This window comes from Leptonychotes weddellii, chromosome 1 (genome assembly GCF_054177405.1).
Source record: "Leptonychotes weddellii isolate Sample4059 chromosome 1, ASM5417740v2, whole genome shotgun sequence".
Taxonomy (NCBI): domain Eukaryota; kingdom Metazoa; phylum Chordata; class Mammalia; order Carnivora; family Phocidae; genus Leptonychotes; species Leptonychotes weddellii.
In genome coordinates this window covers 22,363,269-22,390,952 of record NC_138369.1, presented here as the reverse complement: position 1 = coordinate 22,390,952, position 27,684 = coordinate 22,363,269, and the positions used below count along the sequence as shown (strand labels likewise).

The 27,684-nt window shown below is 53.0% G+C and overlaps 2 protein-coding genes and 1 long non-coding RNA gene across 15 annotated transcripts in view; 2 read left to right on the top strand and 1 right to left on the bottom strand.

Annotated features, from left to right (window-relative positions):
- FAM3D (FAM3 metabolism regulating signaling molecule D) overlaps nucleotides 1–4,781 on the top strand; it is a 38,834-nt gene extending 34,053 nt beyond the window's left edge. For 10 of the 12 annotated variants that reach the window (XM_081820002.1, XM_081819986.1, XM_081820048.1 and 7 more), the window contains 5 exons: nucleotides 39–165; nucleotides 552–641; nucleotides 2,600–2,680; nucleotides 3,650–3,731; nucleotides 4,483–4,781. In XM_081820002.1, coding sequence (XP_081676128.1) covers nucleotides 39–165; nucleotides 552–641; nucleotides 2,600–2,680; nucleotides 3,650–3,682 — 331 coding nt within the window. In that variant the 3' untranslated portion in view covers nucleotides 3,683–3,731; nucleotides 4,483–4,781. The remainder of the gene's footprint in view (nucleotides 1–38; nucleotides 166–551; nucleotides 642–2,599; nucleotides 2,681–3,649; nucleotides 3,732–4,482) is intronic. The other 2 variants (XM_081820059.1, XM_081820053.1) reach the window with 1 other exon arrangement.
- LOC102741903 (uncharacterized) lies at nucleotides 2,934–13,091 on the bottom strand. 2 transcript variants are annotated; one of them, XR_014145376.1, is made up of 4 exons: nucleotides 12,568–13,091; nucleotides 5,430–5,609; nucleotides 3,848–3,994; nucleotides 2,934–3,405 (listed from the first exon to the last, which is right to left on the bottom strand). It is a non-coding gene; the product is annotated as an uncharacterized LOC102741903 (long non-coding RNA). The 2 variants fall into 2 exon arrangements; XR_014145375.1 differs by lacking the exon at nucleotides 12,568–13,091 and having other exon boundaries at nucleotides 5,430–5,767.
- The window catches only part of FAM107A (family with sequence similarity 107 member A), a 52,413-nt gene continuing 33,751 nt past the window's right edge, over nucleotides 9,023–27,684 (top strand). Inside the window, exon 1 of the mRNA XM_031037148.2 lies at nucleotides 9,023–9,510. Coding sequence (XP_030893008.1) covers nucleotides 9,487–9,510 — 24 coding nt within the window. The 5' untranslated portion in view covers nucleotides 9,023–9,486. The remainder of the gene's footprint in view (nucleotides 9,511–27,684) is intronic.

Here is a 27,684-nt window from a genome sequence, read left to right as displayed (position 1 = left end):
CACCCCTCCACCTCACTGTCCTCTCTGGTCCTCTGCAGAATGAATGATGAGACCAGGAAGCTCCTCTCCAGCTTGGGCAGTTCCTATGCAAACCAGCTGGGCTTCAGAGATAGCTGGGTCTTCTTAGGGGCCAAAGACCTCAAGGATAAAAGCCCTTTTGAGCAGGTGAGTTCCTGGCGGCCTCCCCGTCCCAGTGAGTCAGGTGGGGGTAAGGTGCCAGGGATGGATGGTCAAGGACTAGGGTGGCTTGGGAGGGACAGTGTGGGGACCTCAGAGGTCAGGGTGGCCCAACTGGCTAATCCCCCAGCAGGAAGTAGCCTTGACCATTTTGCAAAGATCTGGGTCATATATAAATGGATAAGTACCAGAAAGGAGAAGGAAAAGGAGAAAAGAAGGATGAGGGAAGTGAGGAATGGGAAAAGAGAAAGGAATGTAGAGATGAAGCCTGCATGATGGGTAGAGCAGGGGGCGGGATGTCTGGCTTCTGGTCCCAACGGAAACCTAAGCCAAGCCTCTTCTCTCTCTCTCCACTCCCCTGCCCCGGGCCTCAGGCTCCCCACTGGAGGGGAGAGGATAAATTTGCATCAAGAGGACGACACAAGGGGCACCTGGGTGGCACCTGGCATCTGCCTTCGGCTCAGGTCATGACCCCAGGGTCTGGGATCGAGTCCCACATGGGGTTCCCTGCTCAGCAGGAGACCTGCTCCTTTTCCCACTCCCCCTGCTTGTGTTCCCTCTCTCGCTGTCTCTCTCTCTCTGTCAAATAAATAGATAAAAATCTTAAAAACAAAACACAGGAGAGCCCACCTGAGTACATGGAAGGGGTCAGGAGTGGTCCATGACATGTGGTTCCACAGTCACTACCCAGGTCCCAAGTAGAGTCTGGAGTCTCAGGAGTGCTCAGGGGAGGAAAGGGGAGTTGATGATGGGGTGGAGCCTCCAGGGAAATGCTGCACGTTCTCTCCCTGTCCCCCATCTGTGCATCCCCAGCTCAGAGCAATTCCCAAATGTGGGAGAACTAGCCAGATCTTCCCTGGCCTGATGTAGTCCATTGTCTAGTGGTGAGAATATTCAGCTCTGCCCAGATTCCAAGGCAGGCAGCTAAGAGTCGATGATTCTGACATACAGGACTACGGAGGAGAGTGAACTCTATCCTGAAGGCAGTGGGGAGCCATGGAAGGCTTAAGCGGAAAAGCAACAAGAGCAGATTGATATATAAGAAACACTAGCATTCAGCAAGCACTTGCTGCATGCAGGCTCGGCTGAGCAATTTACCTGCAGTGCTTTCTTTAATTCCCGCGATGAAGTAGGTACAATTCTGCTCCCACCCCACAGTCGAGGATCTGGAGCCGAGGAGAGGTTTTAACCAACTTGTTTGGATCTGATACGGATGTAGCTCTCATCCAGGTCTGGCGGCCTCCACACAGATTCCCGTCCTGATGCTTTTAGCACAGCCTCCCTGGCCCAGCACAGGGAGAAGGCAGGGAGGAGGCCCAGGCAGTAATCAGACCTGAGGCACAGCAGCCTGCAGGGGAGGGGCTGTGGGAGGCAGGGGAGCGACCGCCTCAAGACGCTAGACTCCAGGTGTGGGGACCACAATGGGCTGCAAGGGTTTTTGCCTTGTCTGGAAAATGCTGGCCTGATTTGTATGTGTGAGTTTCTAAGAGAATGAATTCAGGTGGTTAGAAATTCCTTTTTTTTAATGGTGATACAAAGTAGCTTGTGCTGGAGTAGACAAGGAGGGAGTCCTCTGTTTATAGCCTCCAGGTGAAGAACACAGGCAGCAGAGTGGGGCTCCAGAGCATCCCTGTGCAAGGAGGGGATGGGGAGACCCATCACCCAGAATGAACTGGAGACCACGATGTGAGCGGAACCATTAGGTCCTTTGTTCTCACACATGTGGTTCTGGGTTTTAGAGACGTAGCATCTAGAATTACTTTTATCCCTAAGGGTTAGCCCCAATTATTCCACGGGTAGATTTTGCTATTTACATTTTTTTCCTCCATAAACTAAGCCTAGGCACTTTAAACACCATCTTAACTGATTTTATTCTCTCTATATTTATTATTAATATTACACAGCGGTTCTGCCCCAGGGTTACTTTAGCCCTCTGTGCCTCAGTTTCCCCATCTGCAGAATGGGATGGTAATGGTATGCCCTTCTTAGGGCTATTGTAAGGAATAAATACATAAGGCACTTTGTACCTGGCATAGAGCAAGTGTTCACGAATTGCCTCTTTTCATTGTTGTGCTGGTTGGTTGGGGGTGTCCTAGAAAGGCTGATGGAGAATTTGGCAGAGGAGCTAACGTTCTGCAAGCCTGCCCCCCAATGCTTGGTACCCCACCCCCCAGGGCAGGAGGCGAGGACTGAGCTCTGATCTCCTCTGTAAAACCTTGGGCACGTGGCCGTCCCTCTGCACCTCAGTTTCCCCACCTGTGAAAGGGGCTGGTCCTATCCCACACCGCTGCCTCCGCATGGGGCTGAAGCCAGGGTGAAGTGAGTGAAGGCAGGAGGTCTTAAAGCGCAGTGAAAACTCAGGTCTGACTCCTGAACAGCCTCCCCCATGGTCCGCGTTACTCTCTCTCTTCTCTCTCTCTAGTTCTTGAAGAACAATCCAGACTCGAACAAATACGATGGCTGGCCGGAGCTGCTGGAGCTGGAGGGCTGTGTTCCCCAGAAGGTATTTTAGGGCGGCTGCAGGACCCAAGAAGCCTCTAGCTGTCCTAGCATCAGCTGCAGCGGGGAGAAGGAAGCCAGGTGGCCTGTGGAAAGTTCCCTGGGGGGGAGGGGGGTCCGCGCCCTCTGCGCACCTCCCCTCTCCGGAAGCAGCGCCCTCCCAGCCAAGGTGGCCAGCCATCAGGGGTCCTTCTGGAGCCTGTCTGCTTTCCCTCGAAGCCACGGTCGCGCCCAAGGAAGGACGGACTGCCCGCACCTGCGGCACACCATTAAATTTTATTTTTGCTGATTTTGAATGAACTCTCTGACCTTCTGATGTGCCGCGTTTCTCCCTGGGATCTAACTGGCCCAGGCCGGGTTGGCTCGGGCGCAAGCTGGGACGAGTCAGTGACAGCTTTGGGCACCAGGTTAGGCTGCTGGAAGACAGGTTGATGTCCTAGGGATTTCGCCAAAGGGTGAATGAATGAATCATTGGCTCCCAGCATGAGATGTAAGACCCCCAGGAGCAGAGAGAACCGGAGGACGGGACACGGAGCATGTTGTCTTCCTCTGCTGCTTGCATGAGAGCTGGAGGCTCCAGAGCCAGAAGGGCGTGGGGCGGGCACCATGTGAGGAAGGCTGGGAGGAAGAGGCAGGCTGCTGGGCAGGCTTCAGGGAGGACGTCCTGGCCGTCTTCCTCTTCAAGTGGTTCCCCAGGAGCTGCCCCTGAGATTTATTCGGGAGGTGATTCTGGAAAACAGTGGGGGTGGGGAAGGGAAGGCAGCCAGTAAAGGCTGTGTTGTCGACTCTCCTAGGGCCGTGGGTGAGTGGAGCTCAGTTCCTGGAGGACCCCCAGGAATCAGTGTAGAATACACAATCAGAGATCTCTGAGCCAGGGTGAGGGAGCTGAGCTGCTTGTGCACCCATCATTGCTGGGGGGCTGCTAATGTTGGGGCTGATGGGAATTCCTGAGCACCTCTTGTCTGCCCTACAGAGGAAAGCGTGGCCGTCCATGGCTGCACAGTGAGTCCTTAGCCAAGAGACGTTGATACCAGCCACTGGAGCCCACGGAGGTGGTAAGGCCCAAAGGATATAGTATAAATACCCTGCCTGGGGTCTCTGAGAAGGGCCATGGGTGGGGTGCCTAGACCAAATCCTGGGAGGGGGACATGGAAGCAGACAGGACTGGTACCTGGGCTCCTGGAGTGTGGGCCAGTAAGACTGCAAAGCTCCCACAGAAGTGCAAATGCCCTGAGCCGTGGGCCAGCAGACAGGTCCTGTGCACACCAGTGAGGTGGGGCCCTGGGCACAGTCAGGGCTTCCAGTGTGCCAAGAGGGTCTGGGGTAGAGAGGAGGACAAGAGTGTGGGACCCTGAGGCCAGAGGACACGATGGGCTGGGACTTGGGCTACAGTTGCAATGGGGTTGAGATCAGTGTTCAAAGCCCGATAGGACAACTTGGAGCAGGCTGGGCTGAGGAAGTAATTCCATTACCCCATTTTTCCCAGTGCAGATCACTCTCAGGGATTAAAGGGGGAGTTTGCTAGCAGCCCCGACTGACTCCTATACAGACACTCCATTTGTGTGGTGTAGGATGCCTGGCGGCTACATAAGCAAATGAATGTGCTTCATTCCTGCCCTTTTGTTCCCAGTGGCAGGGTCCTCTGTTCACACCTGACCATCCGTGCTAAACAGGACCGCCACTGAACCCGGTCACTCTCCCTTCCCAGTCCCTGGGACTGAATGGTGGTTTTCTGCAGGCCCTGGACCCTGATGGTGCCACTCCTTTTCTCTCGGCTGACTCACTTCTTGTTCTACTCTGTTGCAGGCAGTGTGGTGGACAGAAGGCCGAGCCTGGGTCTGAGTACTGGCTCTCCACTGGCTAGCTGGGTGAGCAGATGCCACCTCTCTGAGCCAGAGAGCTCCCCTGTGAGAAATGGGGGATTCGATCCATCTCGGGGGCGTAGGGGCAGGAAATAGGATAAAATATCCACAATGCCAAAAGTTGTCAAAGAGAAAAAATATATATATTTGTATGTATATGTATGTATGTTTGGGAAAACATCTGGCCAGATACCCACCCTGGGAATGAAGAAGGGGGCAGGAAATTTCCATTACTATCATAAACACCTTTGTATGTTTGGGATCTTTCTTTACAACAAGGAAGAATACCTTATAAAATTAAAAGAACCAATAAGGACTTCTAAAGTGAGTTCAGGGCCAGAAGTAGGGCTAGGTAGAGCTCTGGGCAGTGGCCGCTATTTTAAAAGGACATGGGGTGGCCTGCTGGTTGTAAGAGAAGACTCGTGGTACTTTTCCAGAAGCTGTCTTGCATAGCACTTTAAAGAAGATTGAGAAAATGTCAACAGGATGAATCAGAGAATTGGGGAAAGGGTCTCCTGGAGTGGGGGAGCACAGCGGAACGGCTGGTGCCCACCCAGGCCCCCTCACCCAGTTTTTGCGTCTAGGTGTGCGTCTATGAGCCTCTTTGGAGAACTGCCCTCGGGCTACTCGTTCTTAGCTCCCAGAGGCAGAAAAGAGAGGCCAGGAGGTGCCAGAGTAGAGCTGCTGACTGCCCAGCTGGAGTGTGCAAGCCCAGCTCCCTGTCCTGGGGCTGGACAACCAGGAGCTACAATCTACACTCCACGGTTCCCGTGGGATCAAGCTGGGAGTGGACCTGAAAGTGTCCCTTTGCTTGGTTGTGTCCCCTTCCCTATCCTCCTCCCCTACCACTCCCCTACCTGCATCCTTAATCACCTGCATGAGAACACTCACCCGCAAGTCGGCTTCTTGGGGAATCCATCCTAAGAGAGGCAGCGACCATGGCCAGCCAGATGGAACTGAGCCTGGGCGAGGAGACAAGACCACCTGATATGCAGGAATTGTCATAAAGAGAGTTCCCGGTGAGGAAAGGCTCAGAGTGAGGAAGCCGCACTTGCCGCTGCCACACGGGACCTGTAGGAGAAGCCACCTGCTGTGCATGCTTGAGAACACGAAGTGGGTCATGCCCCCTCCCCTCCTCAACCAGGGGCAGGCCTCAGTTGGCACATCCTCCACATGATGGCAGGGAGCCCAAATGACCATCAGTGGTACCACCAAAACCTACCAAGGAGATGACATTCTAGAGCCAGCCCCTTCTAGGTCCTCCCCCCCGCCCCACAGGGTGGGCATCACAAAGTGGCAAATACCCATCAGATGCTCAACACCATTTTCAGGGCACTGTGGCCACTACGGAGACCCCCTCCCCCCCCGCCGACCCCCACCAGCTCAGAGTTAGGCAAGACAGTCCAAGAAAATGGCTGTAGAGAGTTGGGTCTATAGCTCCCTTATGAGACTGTTTCCTAGTCAGTCATTACCTGCTACACAAGAACTGGGTGGGCACTGGGGATACCATAGTGAAGAAAACCAGACGCAGTCCCTGCTCATAGTCCAGGGGGACGAAGATCAAGAGGCAGTAGGACTTGATAAAGGCTATGTTTGGGGGCGGGGGGCAGGAACTGCAGGATCAAGGGAGGCATCCTGGAGGAAGCAGCATCTACACTGAGCCTGCAGGAGGCACAGGAGTTCACCAGGCAAAGAGGGGACCCCGGAGGCCAGGCCAGGGAGCAGCATGGACCAGGCCTGCGAGCTGGAGAGGCCTGGAAGGGGCAGAAGTGGGTAACAAGGGCTGAGCGGGCAGGGGTGACAGGCTTAAGGGTCCTGTGGGCTGGGTGCAGGGGCTTGGACTTTGTCCAGGGGCTGTGGGGACACATGGAGAGATTGAAATTGGGGAATGAGCCAATCAGGTTTGTAGTTTTTGAAAATTCCTCCCAGCTGCTGTATGGAGAAGGGAGTGGAGAAAGGGAGGCCAGGGGAGTAGGCTGCTGCCTCAGCCAGAGCGGTGCCCTGGGGATGGAAAAAAGAGGACCAGTCCCAGGGATATTCAGGAAGTAAACCGGACAAGACTTGAGGACGGATTTTTCTCACCATCGGGGTGGACAAGACTTCAGGAGTCTCTGCAATCTACTCATGGGCCTCAGAATTTGGGACTCCTATTTCCCTATCCTCTCCGCATCAGCCCACCACTCCTCTTTCCCAAGACTGAGGATGGGGAGGCAAAGGGGGGCGGGTGTGCCTCTGTTCGCGCAGCCCCTTTGGGGCTTTCCAGCAACTGTAATTCTGGTCCTCACCAGTAGGTGGCAGCCCAAGATAGAAAGGGAAAGGTAGCAAGGTTACCCCTGCCCACCCAGTTTGGGGAAGGGTGCTGTGCTTAATGGACAGGATGCCTGGGACTTACGAATGGGCGATGGATTTACTATCACATTATTAACAGCATCACAACATCAGCACCTGATTTCTAGGGGGAATTGTGGTTATATGCTCTGTGCAGGGGTTTATATGCATTTCATCCTCGGCCCCATGTGGTGGCCCGTTGTCTCCTTTTACACGGGAGGAGAATGAGGCTCAGAGAGGCCAAGAGACTTGTGCAAAGTCATACAGCTAAGAAGCCTCAGATTAAGGGTTGGAATCCCAGCCGATCTACATCACTACAGGAAACACCCTTCAGAAATACTTGCCCTGAAACCACTCAGGGGTGAACAATGTTTTCTCCCTCCTCCTCCTCTTCCCCTTCCTCTCCCACATCCACTCCTCCTCCTCCTCTTCCTCCTCCTGAATGCCTCTGGAGACCTTTGAAAATTGCTCAGAACCTCTGAGTCAACATTCTCAAAGTATGTAGAGTGTCTAACACAGCCCTAGCTCATTGCAAGAGCTCCCTGCATGGCAAATATTAGTCCTGTCTCCTCCGGGCAAGCAAAAATGTGGCTTCTTCCTTTGCTCCTTCTCCTGGGTCCAGCCCCTGCCTCAGCGCCACCCCCCCATTCCCTTTCTCCCTGTTTCAGTCATGGCTGGGGTACAGCTTCTGATTTCCTGCAGTAAGGAGAGCATCCACAAAATTGTAAAGGGCAGTGACTAAGTTGGCTGTCAGCCAGAGCAGTAAAAATGCCATACGTCAACCCTGAAGATCAAACTCCTTTGGCAGCCATCCCATAATTATCCACCAGCTTGGCTCTTGGTGGGATGGGAGGAGAGAAAAGGAATTTTACCCGTTTATTAATTTTTCCCCATCTGCTTGGAGTCCTGCTGAAATATGACTTATGAGCTTCACTAAAAGCCTAGTTGCATAGAGTCAGGGCAGGCTTCTCTGAGGAGGTGATAATGGAGCCTGATGGATAAAAAGGAAAGAATCATGCAAGATTAAAAAATGGAGTTGAGGGAGAGAGATGGGAAACATTCCAGGCAGAGAGAACAGCAAGTGCAAAGGCCCTGGGGTGAGGAGGAAGGGGGTATGAAAGAATTGTCAGGGAGAGAAGGGAATGGGAAGTGAGGTCTGAGAGGCAAGCAAGACTTGATGGAACAGAACTTTGGACCATGGGGAATTTGATGCTATGGGCAAAGCTGGATCTAGAATACCTCATCCTGACCCTTCACTACCAACTGCCATTTCATAAATCATCTGTGTCAGAAATCATCACCACCTCCTAGCCAGGCAATGTGGTAGAGGAAAGGGAGGGCTGCAAGGTTCCCCCTGCCCAGCCATCTCTTAAGAAAGGGTGTTCTGCTTAGACCAGTTACTGGGGACTTGCCAGTGGGCAGTGGTTTCATCCTGAGTAGCCTTGACCGCATTTTAACTACAGCCCCTAACTTCTCTGGAGAATTGCTGTTGTCCAAATCCTCTGCTCAGAGCTTTACTCAAGTCACCTCATTTCACCCTCAGGCCCCCATGGGGTTGGGGGCCACTGTTTCCCCACTTTGGTCAAGTGGGGGAGTATAAAACGGAATGACATCATCTGATTTAGGCTCTAACAGAACCGTGGCCCCAGCAGTATGCACCTACCTACCTCTTTCAGCCGCAGAGCAACCCCGCGCCATGTGATTATAGCAACACACACGCACAGATGAAGAAACTGAGGCTCCCAGGGGTCGGATCATGCCCTACCCCTGGGTCACACAACTGTGAGGAAAGAGCTGGGATTCAAGCCCAGGCTGGTTTCGGCCTTAACCTCGTCCCATGCTGGCGATAAAAAGAAGGAAGGAGGGGTAGCAACTGAGGAGGAGGGTAACTGCTGGGGGAACTTTGAGAACTTGGCTCTGAGCCTGGAATCCGGCCTCCAGATATTTTCCTGGCCCAAGCCCAGCCCAGCCCTCCCCGCCGGGACTACTGTCCTGGTGAATGAAGTACTTGGCTCTCAGAGTCTCTGCTCTGGGAGAGCCCTTGCCCCCAAGTGTCTTAAAAGATCTAGTATTAATGGGGGCTGTCCAGCCAGAGGTTCACATCCCCACACAAGCCTGCCCTGAGCCCCACGGCCCGGCTGTCCCACGCAGCCTCCCCTGTCTGGGACCTGTCTGCGGATCAGTGCCCAGCCCGGCAAGAAGGCCAAGTCCTGCCTGCTGGGCCAGCCAGAGGTCACCCGCTGTACCCAAGCTGCCGGCCGCATGGTGAGAGGACCGCTTTGCTTCTCTCCCCCCTCCAACCTTGGATGCCTCAGTTTCCCCTCCTGAGAGAGGCAGGGGTATAAGAAGTGAGGAGCTACAGGGACCACAGGACGTGTGAGCCATCTGGAGACACCGTGCCCCTCTGACAGGATGAATCACCCTAAGCCTGTCTGAGGAGCTCTGGGCTTAGGAGCAGCTGTGAAAGCCTCCTTTGTGCCTGAGGAGAATGAGCCGCGAGAGCACGGGGGGCCCTGGCCTGGGGAACCCCCTGGGCCCCGGCTCCTGAGAACAGCATCAGCAGGGAGGACCCCCAGCCTGGCCCCCGAGGTCCACGCAGGCCTGGTGCCCACTCCATGCCATGGGAGCGGTCCATGGGAAGAAGGTAAGAGCCCCCGAGGGTCCTGCCGGGTCCGTGAACGTGGGGAGAGAGGCTGCATCTGGCAAGTGGGAGCCCTCCCCCACCCACCTGCAGGCTGCATGGGGCCTCAGCCAGGCACTGCCCACCCGCCTCCCTCCTTGAGCTCACAGCCAAGATTTGCATCGAGAAACCTGCCTGGGCTAAGGACAAAGCCTTCTGATCTCTCCATCTCAACAGACCTGGGGGCTGTCCACTCTCACAGGCTGGTCTGACACACACACACACCTCTCTACTTCCGCACATACAGGCTCCGTGGCCGCCCCTTCCCCGTGTGCCACAGGAGTGTCTGTGGGCAAGTTACTGAGGCTTTCTGTGACTCATTTCCCCCTCTGTAAAATGGGGGCAAGAGTCACTACCTCAGAGGCTTTTGGTGAGAATTAAATGAATTAAAATGCATGTAAAGTGTTTCGAACGGTGCCCAGCACACAGTGGGCTATATATAAGCTATGCTCTGTTATTAGAATTCTCTTCCTCTCCTTCCTCATCACCTTCTTCATCTGGACTCAGCTGGGGATTTGTATGCATAGCCTATGCGGTGTTTCTGAAAATGTGGTCTGTAGACCCCCTATGTCTGCCTTAGAGAGGGGGCATGGGAAGGGGCTTGCTCAACAGTCTCTTTCTTGGGGCCCCCCCAGACCTCTGGGATCAGGGGAAAGGGGAGGCAGGGCTCCCCAGGGATTCTTTTTTTTTTTTTAAAGATTTTATTTACTTATTTAATTGACAGAGACAGCGAGAGAAGGAACACAAGCAGGGGGAGTGGGAGAGGGAGAAGCAGGCGCTCCGCTGAGCAGAGAGCCCGATGCGGGGCTCGATCCCAGGACCCTGGGACCATGACCTGAGCCGAAGGCAGTCACCCAACCAGCTGAGCCACCCAGGCGCCCCCCCCAGGGATTCTTAAACAAGCTCTCAGTCCACATCGCCCGGGACTGTGATCCCAGCGGTGTGGTCAGGCTGCCCGGGGCCCTGCTCCTTACTGTGCCAAGGAGCTGAACCCCTCTGGATCTCAGCTCCTCCCCTGTAGAGTAGGGCTGGTCCCCACCTCCCGGGAGGTGCCATGACATGATGCTGAGGACGTGCGTAAAACGCTGCCTGACACCCAATAAACAGGGGCTCTAATGCGCAGACGGCTCGTGGTTCTGCTCGACTCTACATTTTCTGCCAACCCTGCCCATCCCACAGTTTTCAGATTTTAAGTAAGACGCATCATGGACCCCCATGGAGGAAGCTTTCTGGACCTCAGTTTCCCCATGTGGAAAATGAGTGTTGGGTGAGATAACCCCTGGGGTCTCCTTGCGCTGGCTTCTGCTTCCCACCGCCTCTGTTTCAGGTACAATCAGGCCTGGGATCTCCTGCCTGCCCTCAGCAGCCCCAGCAGCATTATCCTAAAAGGTTGATGTCCTGGGGCTGTCCTTCTCCCTCCCGCAGTGGCCAGCGTGGGTCACCTGCAGTTAGGGCAGGTAGATGATCTTTGCGCCCTGGCCCCACCCAACCCCTTGCAGGAACTCTCTTCCAGCTCCTCTGCTCTCCCAACGGAGAGTGAGCTCAGTCTATAGATCCTGCCTGAAACGTAGACATGCAGAGAGTCACCTTGGAGAACAGCTTCCCAGGCCTAGAAAAGACCCTGACAAGGTCTGGCCTAGGAAACGCAGACAGCTCATGGACTGCCTCTCCCTCTTCTCTCACCCACGACAAGCATCACAAATCAATCCCTGCACCCTTTCCCACTAGGCCCAGATGGCCTCAGAATCCTCCTCAGCACAGCAGCTTAGGAGGCCCCCTCCAGTCAGAACGAGCCCCCAGACTGGCAGCCAGGCCTATCCTGGCCCAGCCCCTCCTCCCGCCCTTCAGCGGGGGGGGGGGGGGGGGGGGGGGGGTCCCAGAGCAGAGCGAATGGGAACATGAGCTCTGGGGTCAGAGTCAGTTCCTCCTCACATACCCTGTGACCTTGGACAAGACAAGGCACCTTTCTGAGCCTCAGGTTCTGCCTCAATAAACTAAAGATAATAATCCTTCTCACACTGTCGTAAAAGCTAAATGATATCATGCCTGGGGCCAAATAAATGCTCAGTGAACACTGACTCCGTCTGGGTTTGATCCTCTCATACCTGCGGCCTCTTCTGGGCTTCACACCCTCCGTTTGAGCCACCCAGGGCACCTACTATCACACCCCACGGCAGATGAAAACCCTGAGTCGGGAGCAAACACGATTTCCCCCAGCTGCTCAGGGGTGGAGCCAGCCCGGAGATAGGCTGTGAGCGTGTCCAGGCCAGGCCCTTTGTGGGGCTCCCTATCTGTGGATCACCCCCCACCCGACTCCCCACATGCCTACTGCTCTGTTTCTGGAGGCAAGAACCCAGCTGGTCTCTGTGGGATGTCCGTGACACCCACTGGCCTGTCCTAGAAAGGTCACAGTGCTGTCCTTGGGGGCTTCTCAGACCCCCTCCCACACTTAGGGCTTAATCATAGTTCTAGTAAAAAGGTCTGGAAACCCCCTGATGATATGGTCCAATCCCCTCCCTATTGTACAGCCAGGAAGACTGAGGCCCAGGGCGCCTGGGTGGCTCAGTTGGTTAAGCGACTGCCTTCAGCTCAGGTCATGATCCCAGGGTCCTGGGATCGAGTCCTGCATCAGGCTCCCTGCTCTGCGGGGAGCCTGCTTCTCCCTCTCCCACTCCCCCTGCTTGTGTTCCCTCTCTTGCTGTGTCTCTCTCTGTCAAATAAATAAAATCTTTAAAAAAAAAAAAAAAGACTGAGGCCCAGAGAGCAGAAGGACTTGCCAGGGCCATGCAGCCAGGGTCAGACCATTTCCACAAGGCCCGGCAACTCCAGGCCCTACTCTGGAGGCACACAGGAAGGCAGTGGGTCTCCTTCCCCAGCGCCATGAACGGTGGGACTGAGCCACCCTCAGAGAATGCACTGAATGCACAAACGTCCGCCCTTCATTTGCTCAAGCCCACATTTGTCCACAAGCCTTCATTTGCTCCCACCCCAGCCTCCCATTAACAAACATTAACTGGGTACCTGTGCTGGGAGCTGGGCCAAGGAGGGAAAGGCATCCCTGCCCTCAAAGCAACTCTCATGGACCTCAGACCCCAGCTGACGATCCACGGAGACCAGGGGTCAGGGCCCTCCGTCCTCAGTCCCCCGTCAGCAGCCAGTGTCCCTCAGGAAGGGGACAGGCCCACAAGCTGTTCCAGGCAATGCCTACCCAAGTCCAGCTCCCCAGACGTGATCCCGAGTCTACCGCTAAGGCTGCCAATACTAAAAACAGATACTAAATGATATCCTGGTATCAGAAAACGTTACTAGTAACAGCACACAATGCACCACAAGCTTCGGCAAAGATTCTCTCAGTCAGTATTCCCACAGCTCACTGAGGTGGATACTTGCATTACCCAAACAACCAGAGGCACAGGGAGATTAAACGAGAGCTCAAGGCCACCCGGCTAGTAAGCAGTGGAGTCGAGATTTGAACCAGGCAGTCTGAAGAGCCTGGACCCCTCGGCCAATGAACTGCTCTGCTGGCGTGTGTGAAGGTGGGCTCTGGAGCAGGAAGCACAGTGTTCAGTCCCACCCGGGTCCCCAGTCAGGGCCACCTGCTCATCCTCTCGGAGCCTCAGCCTCCTCATCTGCTACATGGGATCGTGATTTCCCCACGCACACTAGGATGAGCTGAAGCGCCTGGCACAGAGTCGGTGTCAGGGAATGGTGGGTCAAGCTCTTAACCCTGCTCTGGAAGCTGAAGGGGGAGCTCCAGCAGAGAGGGGGCTGGCTGTGCCCCCCAGATCCCCACTGGAACCCCTTGAAGGTTGGACACTTAGCATGCTCTAAGACATCTATCTCTCCAAACTCCGCACCACCTGGGTTTTTCACTTCACTGAATGAATCCTGTATTCTGACTCTGGGCATTTGCCAAGTCACTCATCGCTCTGCATTCGTCTTCATTAGAAGAAAGTCTCCTTGACGGAAACAAACAGAAAAAAAGATGAGAGATCCAGCTAAATTTGATAAATGGTCTGAAAGGGAGTGTTCGTTCTTTCCAAGTCCAAAAGGCGCCCATCTGGCTGGGCCCCACTGGCTCCCTGAACAATTATCCCTGCCGATGATGGATGGCTCCCGCTCAGCGAAACCCACTCGGCGGGGCGTGAGCACCTCGTTAGGAGGCTTCCGTGCCCCTGCCATGCCGCAGCCCCCACTCTGCCCACCGCCTCCGACTGCTTCTCTGAGGACAGCTGGGGCCCAGCGCCCCCACTGCTCCCCTCATCCACACATGCAGGGCACACTCCTGGGGGTTCTGGGAGGAGAGATGAGCACACATGCTGTAATCGTGAGCACAGACTTTGTCATTCAGGTCCAGGCTCCCTCTTTTGACTCCATCTGTTCACCCCCTGCATGATCTCCCTGGCCTAAGCAAACTGCTAAACACACTGTCCGCCCCTTCACGGTGAGCTAGCCTCTCCACCTCCTTCCCCACCCTCACAATAGCCTGGCCTGGAACCCTGCAAAAAGTTGGAGCTGAAATTTCTTCCCCGGGAAAGCCCAGGGACAGAGGGTGAGGTCTAGGAGCTGTGGAGCTATGTACTGGCAGCAACTGAAAGGGGCATTTGAAAGCAGGCAAAGAGACCTTGGGAAACAGGGAAAGGGCGCTTTTCCTGTTCCCTGAGGCCTCCCAGTGGGGCTTTCCTTCTCCTCTGCCCTTGGCTTCCCCAAGCTGGGTTCAGAAGCTGAATGCCCTGGGCTGCCCCAAACGGATGCACAGGCTGGGCACTGCACAAAGGCAACCGGTTAGCAGGGGTGGAATCCGGTCCACTCTCTATCAGTGGAGCCTGGTACCCAGGCATTAGCTAGGTCTGCCCAGAGGAAAGAATGCTGCTTTTTTATTTCACAGTGCCATCACTCTCAGCACTGCAATCACCTCTTCTAGGACTAAAACTTCTCCTGTCCATCCTTATGGCTGGAAGTCCAGCTTAGGAGGGAAAGAAATTGAAGGAGAAAGAAAGGAAGAAAAATGCCAGCTCAGCTGACCCTTCTTCTAGGAAGTCTTGCCTGAGTGGATCTCAAATGTCTACTCAGGGCAAGAGGCTGAGGTGTGGGTGAGGGAGAGCAAGCTTGTCTCAGGGCTGTATTTGCATGAATAGGCTACAGGTTTTCCTAAGCCTGGAGGATCACCAGGGATACCTGGGAAGGGGCCGGAGAGATTAGAAGGGGATAAAGCTCCTTCAGACACCCCATGGCACCACCACTCCCCCCCACTCCGAGTTCCCCAGACTAGGGCAAATCCCATTATGCTCTCGGCACTCTCCCCACCACACTGATCATGGCTGTAATTTCATCTTTAGTTCTGTGATTTATCCAAGAAGGAAGGGAGAAGGGGTTTGGCCTGTGGCTCACCACCATGTCCCCAGCACCTAGCATATCATCAGTACCCAATAAATTGAGGAGGGAAGGGAAAGAGAGACAGACAGCAACTGGGTCTCTGGGGGGATAACGCGAGGGTGGAGATGAAGGCCAAGCTCACGGAAGGATCCACGCAGAACTCAGGCTGCAAGGAAGGACGTAGCCTGGACCCCTCAGTTTCTCCCACACATCCCCTCCTTTCCTTCCAATAGCTTTAAGACTCTGACCCAAATTCCCACATTCTCCACCTCACCTCCGGCTGCCCACCACACACACACACACATTTTCCACCAGTACGACTTCCTGGCCAAATGCAAAACCTCATGGATTGATTGTTCATCATTCATTCAACAAGGATTGGCTGGGCACTATGGGTACCAGGATCCCAAGCATAGGAGACAGAGCAGTGGACAGGACTCAGGCCCTGTCCTTGGGGTGCACAGCCCAGCAAGAGAGAACTAAGTCACTGGGGATGACGGGGCAGGGGCCGGGTGCTCTGATGAGGAAAACACAGAGGAGCCGGGACACAGGAGGTCCACAAAGCAAGAAGAGCAGTCAGGAAGCTCCCAGACGCCCAAGCTGTGATCTGAGGAACAAAGGGTTAACGAGGTCAGGGGACTAGGAGAGGCTTCCAGGGGACACAACAGGACCTGCCAAGGCCGGGAGGTATGAGGGGCATAGCACGTCCCAGGAACTGAAAGAATCTCTTGGTCTGCAGCAAGTCTTCCTGGCCTGGTAGGGCCTCCTGATTCCTGGTTCTGGGCTTGGGATCTGCTGTGGGGCTGGTTCAAGTGGGGCCCTAACTCCCCATTCCCCCCTCCACCTACCCCTCCACTCACCTTGCCACAACACTCTCCCACCAAAAAACCAACTATGTATCTGCTTTAGACTCTTTGGTCAAGGAGAACATTCTCTTTTTTTCTCGCTTTTGTTCAAGTATTCAAAAACAGCTGAGAACCAAGCAAGAGAGAGATGGAGAGGGAGAAAGAGAGACACAAGACACAGAAGCCACCAACAAAGTCCCTGGGAGCAGAATGAGGAGACCCCACGACTATCTTCCTGACCTCCGCCCCTCTGCTCCCCACACCCTTTGGGTGCCCCTCTGGGCCTCTTTTCCACTCCCATGTGTTTTAATGCCTCCAGACAGGAACAGGGGAGAAGGATCCAAGATGGCGGGCTTTACCTCATGCTCAGGCCATGAGGGGCAAAACTTTCCTGGGTAATAGATGGAGGACATTATTTTCATTCCTTCCTTATGTCACCCACCTCCTTTCAGTCCTATCTTCCCCCTCCACTAACAAGAAAACGTCTTTACCTCTGAGGCCTTGAGTGACCCTGGGCAAGATGGTCTCCCTCTCTGGGCTCGTCTCCTCCCCTGTCAATGCAGGGTTGGTGGCTGTGCTATACGCATGGGGTTAGGGGCAAAATGAGGCAGTGAGAAGAGGGGAGGCGGGAGGATGCCACGCCAGGCCCCCACGCACACGCGGGCAATAGCCCCTCCCTGCCGCCTGGCCTGGGTTGTCTCCCCCATTTCATTGAGTTGAGGCAAGGTGGCCTTCAGATTCCTCCCGCACATGCCAGAAGCCATGCCCTTGGCTTGGTCTCTTGCAGTGACCTTGTTGCACAACACAGCCCTACCCTGGCCTGCACCCGGAAGCTGGACTGAACCCACCCCACATGGTTCTGCAGCCTAAGGGGTCACAGGCCTCTCAGGCCTCCTTCCTTCTCATCTGTAAAATGAATACTTCTTGAAGGTAAAAATATGAATGCTTTCCAACCATTGAACTCCTCACCACAGGCCTAGCCACATACACATCGATGTTCCCACTTCACCAAGGCAGAAACCCAGACTCAGAGAGGTTGAGTTCACCGCTCAAGATCACACAGCAAGCCACTGCCAGAACCAGGACTTGAATCCAGATACATCTGGCTCCCCAGCTCACGGACTTATTTTTCAAGTGTCTGGATGAAACCCTGCCTCTCAAGCCAAAAGAAAGCTTCACCTTGCTGTGTAGAGTTACTAGCAGGCGGTGGCTCCCGTATCATGGGGAGCCGTGCTGAGAAGGGACCTTAAAGTTCAGGAGAATTTAATTTCCTTCATGAAAGGGCTTGGAGGTGGAGTAGGATGGGCCAAATCAAAAGCTGGCTTTGGAGAAGGCAAGAATCCAAAAACGCAGCTCCCTCCCCGGGCCCCAAGGATCTGCTTTCAGAACACTGTGTCTCCTGAGCTGACGTGAACGAGGGGCTTTGTTTAAGTGAGAGATCAGATCTCAGGGCCTGGGGCACAGGGAAAGGGCGGAGGAGCTGGAACTTTCCTTTTGTCTTCTAAAATCTAAGCGGAGGCCAATGAAAACAGCAAGACGGCCAAGGAAGCTGGGAGAGCCAGGCTTGGTCTTGGTGACACCTTGCTCCCATAGAAACTCAGGATAGGGCATGGGGTGTCCCACAAGGGAAGTCATACCCAGAACCTGCAAAACTCAGCTAGAAACTGGGCAGTGGTGTTTTGGGGGACCACGCAGGAGTTTTTTCTTATGCGCTGGAGCTTTGGGGAATACTTTCGGGTCATTTGGGGGTTTATGATGTGGCAGATGTCTGTGGAGAGTCCTGCCACCTGGACCTGCAGACCCCAAAGCAGCCAGTTTGTGAAGGGCCCATGGTGACTCTGTGTTCACAGCTGGGCAGCGCGGAGGGACATACTGGTTTCCCAGGGCTGCCTAACCAGCCACCACAAAGCAGGTGGCCAAAAACAACAGAAATCTATTCTCGTACAGCTCCAGAGGGTAGAAGCCCAAAATCAAGGTGTTGACAGGGCTGTGCTCCTGCGAAGCCTCGAGGGGAGAATCTTTCTCTGCCTCTCCTTTAGCCTCTGGTGTCGCCAGCCACCCTTGTTCCGTGGCTTGCAAATGTGTCCCTCCAGTCTCTGCCACAGCCACCGGGTTAAGTGGCATTCTCCTGTGTCTTGTCTCCTCTACAGATAAGGACACTGGGCATACTAGCTTAGCGCCCGCCCTAATGACCTCATTTTAACTTGATTACAAACAACTTCAAAGACTCTGCTTCTAAGTAAGGTGACATTCACAGCTATGGGGGGCTAGGATTTCAACATATCTTTTGGGGGACACAATTTAACCCATAACTGTGACCCCCTCACCCCACTAGACCTCTACTCTTCTTTTTAAGATTTATTTATTTATTTGAGAGAGAGAGCAGGGGGAGGGCAGAGGGAGAGAGAGAATCTCAAGCAGACTCCCCGCGGAGCGCGGAGCCCGATCTCACAACCCTGAGATCATGACCTGAGCTGAAACCAAGAGTTGGAGCTTAACCGACTGAGCCACCCAGGCACCTACAGGTATACGTTCGTGTAGCTGGAACCCAGTCGTCCACTACCAGCCGCTCTCCAGGGACCTGGAGTTCACTTTAGCTCCTGTCTGCTGCGGTGACTTCCCACACGGCAGAGCCAGCGCAAGCTATTTGGATTCAGAATCTAATCATCTATTCTCCTGGGTAAAACCCCTGGGGAACAGATACATGGAAGTCCACAACCACCAGGCCCTCCGTGATCCCCCATCCGGCCTGGCCTCCTAGGAGGCTGGCTCTCACTCACTCTGCTTCTCCACTGGGCCAAGCTCCTCCCCACCTCGGAGCCTTTGCCTCTGCTGTTCCCCCTGCCTGGTGCTCTCTTCCCTGGCTCTTCCCACAGCTGACCCACGCAGGGCTCAGCTCAGAGAGGCCTTCCCCACCACCCACCCCCCGCAGCTAAAGGATCCCCATCTTAGTCCCCAGTCTTGCAGTTGCTCACAGACCTTACCACCATCTGAAATTACCTTCTTTGGTTATTTAACTGTTTCCTATCTGGCTTTCCCAGCCAGCATGCCAGCTCTCCAAGGGCAGGAACCTTACCTGTCGCTCACTGTGGATGCTCCGTGCCTAGCGCACCTTGACATACAACAGGTACGAGTGGATGCATGAATCCAAGGCCGGCATCGAGGGAGCTCACTCCTTCATTCCATAAACATTTCCTGAGCATCTGCTCCGAGCCAGAGGCTGCATCAGGCCTGAGGGAGTCATCACCCGCTCAGGGAGACAGACAGCACGGGCCACAGCGACTGACAGGAATTAGGAAACACCACCCGTCCTCACAGGCCTTCCCCATCAGCTCCCAGAAAATCAGAAATTCAAATTCTGCTCTCTACAAATGACTCCGCTGAGATGGCAGGGTGGAGATGTCCCTAAGGACCAGCGGTCCCCTTCCTGATGTCCCAACACTCCCCCCAGAAGCCCTCTACCCCCCGCCCCCCGCACACAGCCCTGGAGCAGAGGAAGAAAAAACAAGATCTCCAAACGATAGGGATATAGTTTCTGCCAACCAACAGGTTCAGAAGTGGATGGCTAAGTCCGAGGGCACGCGCGGGCTCACCCGCAGGGGAGGCAGATTTTCTCTCTACTCTCTTCGGGTCTCCGGCTGAGCCTGAGAATCCAGTCAACCTGAGACAGATTACTAGGTGAAAAGCTTATGGATTTTTACAGGTACCTGAGAGTCCCCACGAGAAAACAAAGCCCCTGAAAGCAGGTTAGGCCCAACTACTTACATCCCAGGCTGAACAAAGAATAGCAATGGCGGGAAAAACACATGAAACACATGGAGAGAGATTAAAGGAAGACAAGGGTTATTCTAACTCTCGAGATTTGTTCGTGTAGATTTCTCTCTGCTCAAATCCCCATCTCTGGTGCTAAGAATGTTTCTCTCCTCCTGGGAGGGGGAGAGCATCTTTCACATGGGAGTTTTATCTCCTGCTTTTGGGGAGACAAGGGGAGGTCAGAGCACCTCTTCTGTACCTGCCGCTTTTCAAGTGTCTTTAGCTCAAAATCATCCTTATGCCAAAGTGGCATATGTTGGGGTGGCCTACGCTGCCACCCTCCACACCTTTACTGGATAAAGCCAGACTGGTTACAGCAACTTACATGCCCAGGGGCAGTGCGTAAGTGTTCGAAGCCCCACAGCCTCACTGACACTTTCTACTTTTCAAGCTTTTTTTTTTTTTTTTTTTTAAAGATTTTATTTATTTATTTGACAGAGAGAGAGACAGCGAGAGAGGGAACACAGCAGGGGGAGTGGAAGTGGGGGAAGCAGGCTCCCCGCCGAGCAGGGAGCCCGATGCGGGGCTCGATCCCAGGACCCTGGGATCATGACCTGAGCCGAAGGCAGACGCTTAACGACTGAGCCACCCAGGCGCCCCTACTTTTCAAGCTTTTTATGTGAAACTGACAGATATATACTGGTGTCTCATTGTGGTTTTCACTTAAAAAAAAAAAAAAAACCAGCAGACTTGATTTAAAAGGTATCTTTAGATACCTATGAAATGTTTTCAAGCACTCACGGAGTATCTACAAATGTTGACCACATTGTAGGTTACAAAACAAATCCAGATACCCTACACATCATAGTGTAGGTCTACCACATAACTAAAGGGCGGTAACAAACAAATAAAAAAGAAACTAAAATATATTTGGAAGACAGGGAACACTTCTAAATTGATCAAAGGTATCAGGAAATCCTCAGACCCGGATGGGGGTAAAGATACGGTTTATCAAAACACAGCTAACCCAGCATCTAAAGAGAAGTTTGCAGCCTTAAAAGCAGATAGAAAAGAAGGCTGAGATATAATGAGCCAAATGTGAAAGTTAAGAAGTTGGTAAAAGAGGGGCGCCTCGTGGCTCAGCTGGTTAGGTGACTGCCTTCGGCTCAGGTCATGATCCCAGGGTCCTGGGATTGAGCCCCGCATCGGGCTCCCTGCTCGGCGGGAAGCCTGCTTCTCCCTCTCCCATTCCCCCTGCTTGTGTTCCTTCTCTCACTGTGTGTGTGTTTCTCTCTCTCTCTGTCAATTAAATAAATAAATAAAATCTTTAAAAAAAAAAAAAGAGGTTGGTAAAAGAATAGCAGAACCAACTGAAAAAAAAATGTAGAAGTAATAAGAAAATAAAAATAAGAGCAGAAACAAAAGAAGGGGATACAAAGGGCCTTTGTATCTATGTGATACAAAGATCAATATGGCTCAAAGTTGGTTCTTTAAAGAAGATAGCAGATATGACTATGATATGGCCTGTAAGATTTTAAACTCTCTAGAAACATCTAGAAAATACTGTTGAACAACTGGCTCGAGGAGAAATAAGCAACCTGAATAGCTAGTAACACTTAAAGAAATTGAGCCATGGGTTAATCTTCCCATAGAGAAACCAAGAGACCATCAGTTTTATAGGTGAGCTCTATTCAACTTTAAAGGAATTCATCAGTTTGGTTTTATACTCTGTCTTCGGAACAACAGAAAATAAGAGAACACTTCCCACCTCATTTTATGATAAAATAAATTTGATATTGGGGCACCTGCATGGCTCAGTGGGTTAAGCATCTGACTTTTGATCTCGGCTCAGGTCTTGATCTCAGGGTTGTGAGTTCAAACCCCACATTGGGCTCCACTCTGGGTGTGGAGCCTACTTAAAATAATTAATAATAATTTGATATCAAAATTAAACAAGCACAGTGAAAGAAAAGTAAATTACAGTCCAATCCACTCATGAATATTGATGCAAAAAAGTCCTAAGCAGGACTCCCAGACCCCCACAGCCAGGCCCTGGTGGCACCAGGATTATTTTTAGCCCACGGACTACACACATCTCCTCTCGGTGAGTCTAGTCTGACTCACAGCCAGCCAGCTAAGCAGCTCAGGCCTGAAATGGCCATGGGCTCCCTCACCTCTGAATCCTGCTATTCCAGAGCCAGGCCAGAGTAAGTGGAAAGTTCCAGTGGCAATTTTTCCAGGGATGTCTCATCCAGGCTCAGCCAGGTTAACACTGGAGAGAGGGAGAGACGTCCCGGGGTGACTGCACTGGTCCAGTGCTGCCCCCTGGCACTGTGGTCTGCGGACACCCCTCTGCCCCTGGCGGGCTCTGCCTGCAGCCAGGAGCCTCTGGGCAGTGGACCCCTGGCCTGCCTCCCTGGGAGCTGAGCCAGAGGCTGTCTGCAGCAGATGTGACACATACACCTCAGACTGGCCATAAGGGCTAAAGTTTCCTGCCTTTGCCTCCTGCCTGGCAAAGGCTCCACCATCTCAGAGCTCCTTGGCAGGGCTGGGTAGAGAGAGACTCCTTCAGAGAGCAGGGCCTCCAAGCTCACCCCTCACAGGGAGGTAATGGCTCTGGGGCTCAGGGAGGGGGGCATGCTTTCCCGTCAGTCCCTTCTTCATGGGCACATAGCATTCCCCTGATATAGACACACCACAATTTGCTTGAACAATCCTTGACTGGAGAGTGTTTTTTATTCTTCCACATCCTGGTAGATATATTTGGATGCACATCCTTTGTCCTTTCCTTGAGATAAATTCCACTTTAACGCTCATGGGTGGGTTTCTATGAAGTTGGGTGCAAAGTGCAGTGCGTACCTGAGGATGGACAGACTTTCCAACAAGAGGGAACTCAGCCATCAGACCCTTAAGGGAACTTGTTTCCAGAGTCAAGAACCTCTGCTGCAGAAAACTCAACGTGCACAGTGTGACTTGTCTCCCCACTGCCTTCATCCTCATCCAGAGCAGTTTGACAACTTGGACCACAGGGCTTCCAACAACTTCATTTCAAGGAAATGATAATTTCCCATTTAGTTAATCATGATCACGTGACAGGCACCACCCAAGTACTTTACACGCACCATCCCACAACAACTCCACAAGGTTGGTACTGCTGTTATCCCCATTTTACGGAGGGGAAACTGAGCTCAGAGAGGTTAGGTAACTTGTCTAAGGTCACACAGCAGGTCAGTGGTGAACCCAGGAATCAGACTCAGGTGGCTGTCTCAGAGCTCACTCTCTGAGCCACGCACTTGCCCGAGCATCATCGCCCAGGGCTGGGGGGATGGCATGGCGGGGGCAGGGGGGCATCCCAGAGCCCAGGAAGCCAGCCCTGAAGCAGCAGTCCCCTTGCTCCTCGCAGTCAAGCTGTCAAGGCACTCTGGGCTGAGTTTCTGTCAGAGTCCTGCCTATAGACAGATGCTGCAAAAAATCAAGAGTATCTGCCTGATAGAAGGAGCCATCCAGGGTGGGCGAACCTCAAGTTGCTGGCTGGTCCTGCTGGAGCTCTGCCTGCTCAGGACAGCCCCATCGCTGGGAGGACAAGTGTGGCTGTCAGAATTCTGCTGCTCTCAGACAGGGAGGAGGAAGTAGAGTGGAGGGAGAGGATGTTGGGGGCTTTGGGGCAGGACCCACTCTTTCCGCCACCTCCCTTCACACTGGGGCGCATGTCTGCAGCAGCCCAAACCAAAGGCAGCACTATCCGACAGGAAGGAACCAACTCCAAGTGCTCAGGGAAGGCCGGGGTTTCCTTGAACAAAACCAGCCACAGCCCTGCCCACCACCCAGGTGGAAGGGAAGGTGGCCTTTGGAGATTCAGTAAGTCCTCTGGGAATCACATCAGTGATAAAGTTATTAACAGCTGTATTTATTGAGCAATTCCATCCGCTCGCCACCACTTTGATTATCCCCATTTTTGAGAGGGGAAACTGAGGCTGGGAGAAGCTAGGCAGGTGACAGAGCTAGGAGGTGTCAGAGTAGGAATCCACACCAAGGCAGTCCAACCCCAGAGCCTGCAGCCTTCTCCCTCGACCCCTCAGCAAACCCAGGGAACTTGGAGGAAAGTTCTAAATTAGGGCATCTGCCACCAGAGGGTGAGCTCCCCAGGGGCAGGGATCAGGCCTTCCTCCCCGGGACAGGCTGAACCTCAGGGATGAGGGATCCTGCACAGGACAAACCTGGGATCAAGTCCCTGTTGGCCACGTGCCAGCCGTGTGGCCTTGGGAGAGCCACTTGAAATCCCTGAGCCTCAGTTTCTTCACCTGTGAGTGACAACTAACGACACGATTTACTTTGGTGGCTGTAAGCGGCGAAAAGAATGATCTGGTGCAGTGCTGCCCAGATAAATGGACGTACGTGGTCATCATTAATGCTGTTATTTCCATCCTGCAAGTGACTCAGCTCTCTCCTCATGTTCATTACCAATCAGAGTCTCCGAGAGGGAATGGCCTCAGGCTGCCTAGCCCCCACCAGGACTACTAATGATATCACAGTCCTATCAGCAGCTAAGAGGTATCGACTGGACGCTGTGTGCCAGGCACTAGTTCTAATCTCTTTACCCGTGAACTGGACAACACGCAGCCCTGGGGGAGGGCGCAGGGAGGAGAGGCGGAGGTGGCACGGGAAGGTCACACATGTCCCCACCAGCAGACTCCAGGCCCCAGTTTTGGCCCCACATCCATGTCTGAGACCCGCAAAATGACTTCTTCTCCTCACCAACCCCTCAGGTGGTTCTGAGGGAGGACCCAGCGTTGGGGTTGCTGCCAGAGGGCTAGAGAAACAGAAAGAGGATGAGGGGGGTGGGTATTGGGAGAAAGCTGCCTCCAAGCCACCCAGGCCTAGAGCAGGGCTCCATACTGTTTGTTGACTGACTAATATTTGCTGACTATAACGTAAATGAGGGTTCCCTCTTCAGAGCACGGTGGCTCAGGGATTAGGCTCTACCAGCCATTTTTTATGCATACATGGAAAGAAAGACTGGAAGGATATATACCAAAGGTTAATCCTGATTATATTAATTGGGGAGGAACAATGAAGGGATATAATGGTCATTTTTCTGTAGGTTGTTTGTTTGTTGTTGTTGTTGTTGTTGTTTGCACCTGCTTCATTTTCTATAATGAGCAAGTATTAATTTTATGCTCAGAAGAAAATAAACATTTCTGTGAGCTTAGGACTCATTCAATTGTACAGAAGAAGAAATGGAGGCCCAGAAGGGTTAAGCCATTTGCCCAAGGCCACACAGCAAGACGGGGATGGCTGGGACAGACCCATGTATGCTATCTCAACCCCTATACCCTCTGGGAACTCAAGCCTTAGGACCAGGACATCTTCAGCTCCTGTGTGGTGAGGCCTCATTTCTCTTTTTTTCACCACCGTACCCTGAAAACACCCCACCCCAATCCTGGCAACTCCTGAGAAAGTCCCCTGAAAGAACCAGAGATCTCTGCAGATCTCAGGAAAGTGATCAACGGAAAGAAATACATATAAGCCCCCATTCCAGCTTCACGGACTTGCCGCTTATTCATAAATAAAAGAATGCCCAGGCTATTTTGGGCACCTGTAATTTTCTACTTGAATAACCAGGGAAGTGGCCGCCTGCCCGCCTCTCTGCCCTGCTCATGGTGCCGGAACAGAGGAAACGTGATCTCCATTGGCGTAATGGGATCTGCGGCCAGGTCTCACTGCTGATTTCCTTGCCTTTGCCCCGTTCCAGAAAGCCCAGGTGTCCCCCATACCACAGCCACAAGAGTCTGGGGAGGGAGGTTCCAGGCCAGATTTGGATGCTATGGACTTGGTGGTTCCTTCCAGGTGCAGGAGGCAAATCTCAGCTCTGCCATCGGCCAGATGTGGGACTTGGGCAAGTGACTCAACTTCCCTGAGCCCCAGTTTCTTCATATGTAAAATGGGGATACTTATATCACTTTGCAGGTTTGGTATAGGTGAGGTGCCTGGCTCTTAGGGTAATTGTTACTTAACGTATGAGGAAGTTGCTGTTCTGGAAAGAGCCCCACAGAGGATTCCCAGGCTGCTGTTTACTCTTTGGGTTGCAGCTAAGGGGGAAGGAAAGATAATTTATCAGTTCTTGTAGCTGAAAGTCTAGGAGTCATGGCTTCAGGCAAGGCTGGATCCAGGGTCTTAAATGAAGTCTTCAAGACCTGGTCCCCCTCTTCCTCATGGCTCCACTTTCCTCTGGTCAACCTCATTCCTGGGCCAGTCCCCCCTCATGGAAACTCCCAACAGGTGCAGGCTTATATCATTCTTACAGCTAGAAGGGCTTGAAGGCTGGAGGGGGAAACAGGTATGGGGGGGAAGGGTGACTTGTGATAAGTCATTGGAAATGTAATTGAAAGAGTAGGTTGAAATGTAGGACTGGAATGCAGACAGAAAATACTAGCCTGAAAAGAAAAGAAAAATACAAGAAAAGACAAGACTAGCCTTTACTCTGTGGTCCAACGTTCTCTAGTATGTTCCACAAGATTTTAATAGGTGTTAGATGAGCCAAGGGTTTCAGGGCCAAAGACTGGGTGAAGCCCAATTAAACAGGTTTCTTTCCTACAGAGCCTCTGCATGGTCACACTTCCAGCTGTGACTCTCCAAGAAGAGATCTGTGGGCTATAGCATTCCCTAAGTTCTTAATTCTACCCTTTGGGAAGGGCCACTCTGGGTCACAGGGAGCCCCCGAAGTCAGTGGAGCAAGAGAATAAGGCAGCAAAAGTGTTCTGGGAAGAATACAATGGAGGCCCCATAGGCAACAACTATAATCCTCCACACAAAGGGTGACAACAGCCAGAACAGGGGGTCAGTGGCAGAAACAGGAATAAGGTAGACAGGGAGGGATGGGATGTAGGAAGATATGGGAGCTGGCTCAGAAAATGCTGCCGTTTTGCTGATGGTAACAGTGAAATTTAGTTTTGATTTTAGCTTTTCCAATGACAGCAGGACAGGGACAAAACATGGGCTCTGGAGTCCAGCAAACTCTTCAGCAACTTGCCCCATTTTGCTGGTGGGGCAACTTACTGTACCCCTCTGAACCTGTTTCCTTGCTTCTTCAATGGGGATAGTAAGCCCTTCTTCCCAGGGTCCTTGCAAACTTTCCAAGACAAATGGAGAGAGAGAGAGAGCCCAGCTAGGAGTTGGACTTCCCCTTCCGGCCATAACGAAGGACTTGGTACCAGCCCAGCCCTCCCACCAAAAATAACGTAACACTTGACAAAATCAGAGATCAGGCAGCGGACAATACGCACTGTGATTCTGAGGGAGGGAAAACTCACGAGGTGAGCCCCTCATCACCTGGGCTCTTGTCCTAGGAACAATTTCCTGAGCATGGCACAGGGCATTGGAGCTTAAGCAGAGCACCTCAGTCCCTCCGAGCTCAGGAGGCAGGGACCAGAGTTTGGGCAACTGGGACAACAGAAACAGAAGGAATCTGCAGGACAGGACACTGGAGAGGAGAGAGCTGCATAGCCAGGGGGCCCCAGAAGTCTGTGTGGGGGACCCCCGAGACCCACAAGTCCTTGCCCAAAGGCTGGGCTCTGCTTGCACAGGGTGAAACTACCCAAGGCTTACCAGAGAGCAGCTGTTTTGAGGGTGGAGAGCAAATAGATCCTGTGGGGCAAGCAGGCTGGGAGACGTTGGAGAGACCTTCATCACAGGCTTCAAACTGAGACGCCAGAAAGCCTGCACCCTAGAAGTGAGGACCATGCTCTGGTGTAGGTGCTGCTCGAGACCAGCCCCAACAAAGCCCGAAGCCAAATCCTTCTATATCCTCAGAGGACAGAGTGTAAAGGCGAGTCCTGCCAAGTTCGGGAGGCTTAGGAGATAGCTCCAGCTTTGCATGAATCCTCCCTAACAAAGTGTAAAATGAGGCACATGGGATTTCAAAAGGATCAGCCAGTAATCACGCTGTCTGCTAAAATAAAACTTAACACTCTTCAGAAGAAAACAGAACCCAGATTCTATAACACATCACACACACACAACATCCAGTACAAGATCAAGATTTTCTAGACGTGCAAAGAAACAGGAAAATGTGATCTTTAGTCAAGAAAAAAACAACCAGTAGAAATGGACCCCAAGATGGTCCAGAGGTCAGATTTAGCAGACGAAGACCCTAAAACACCTACTC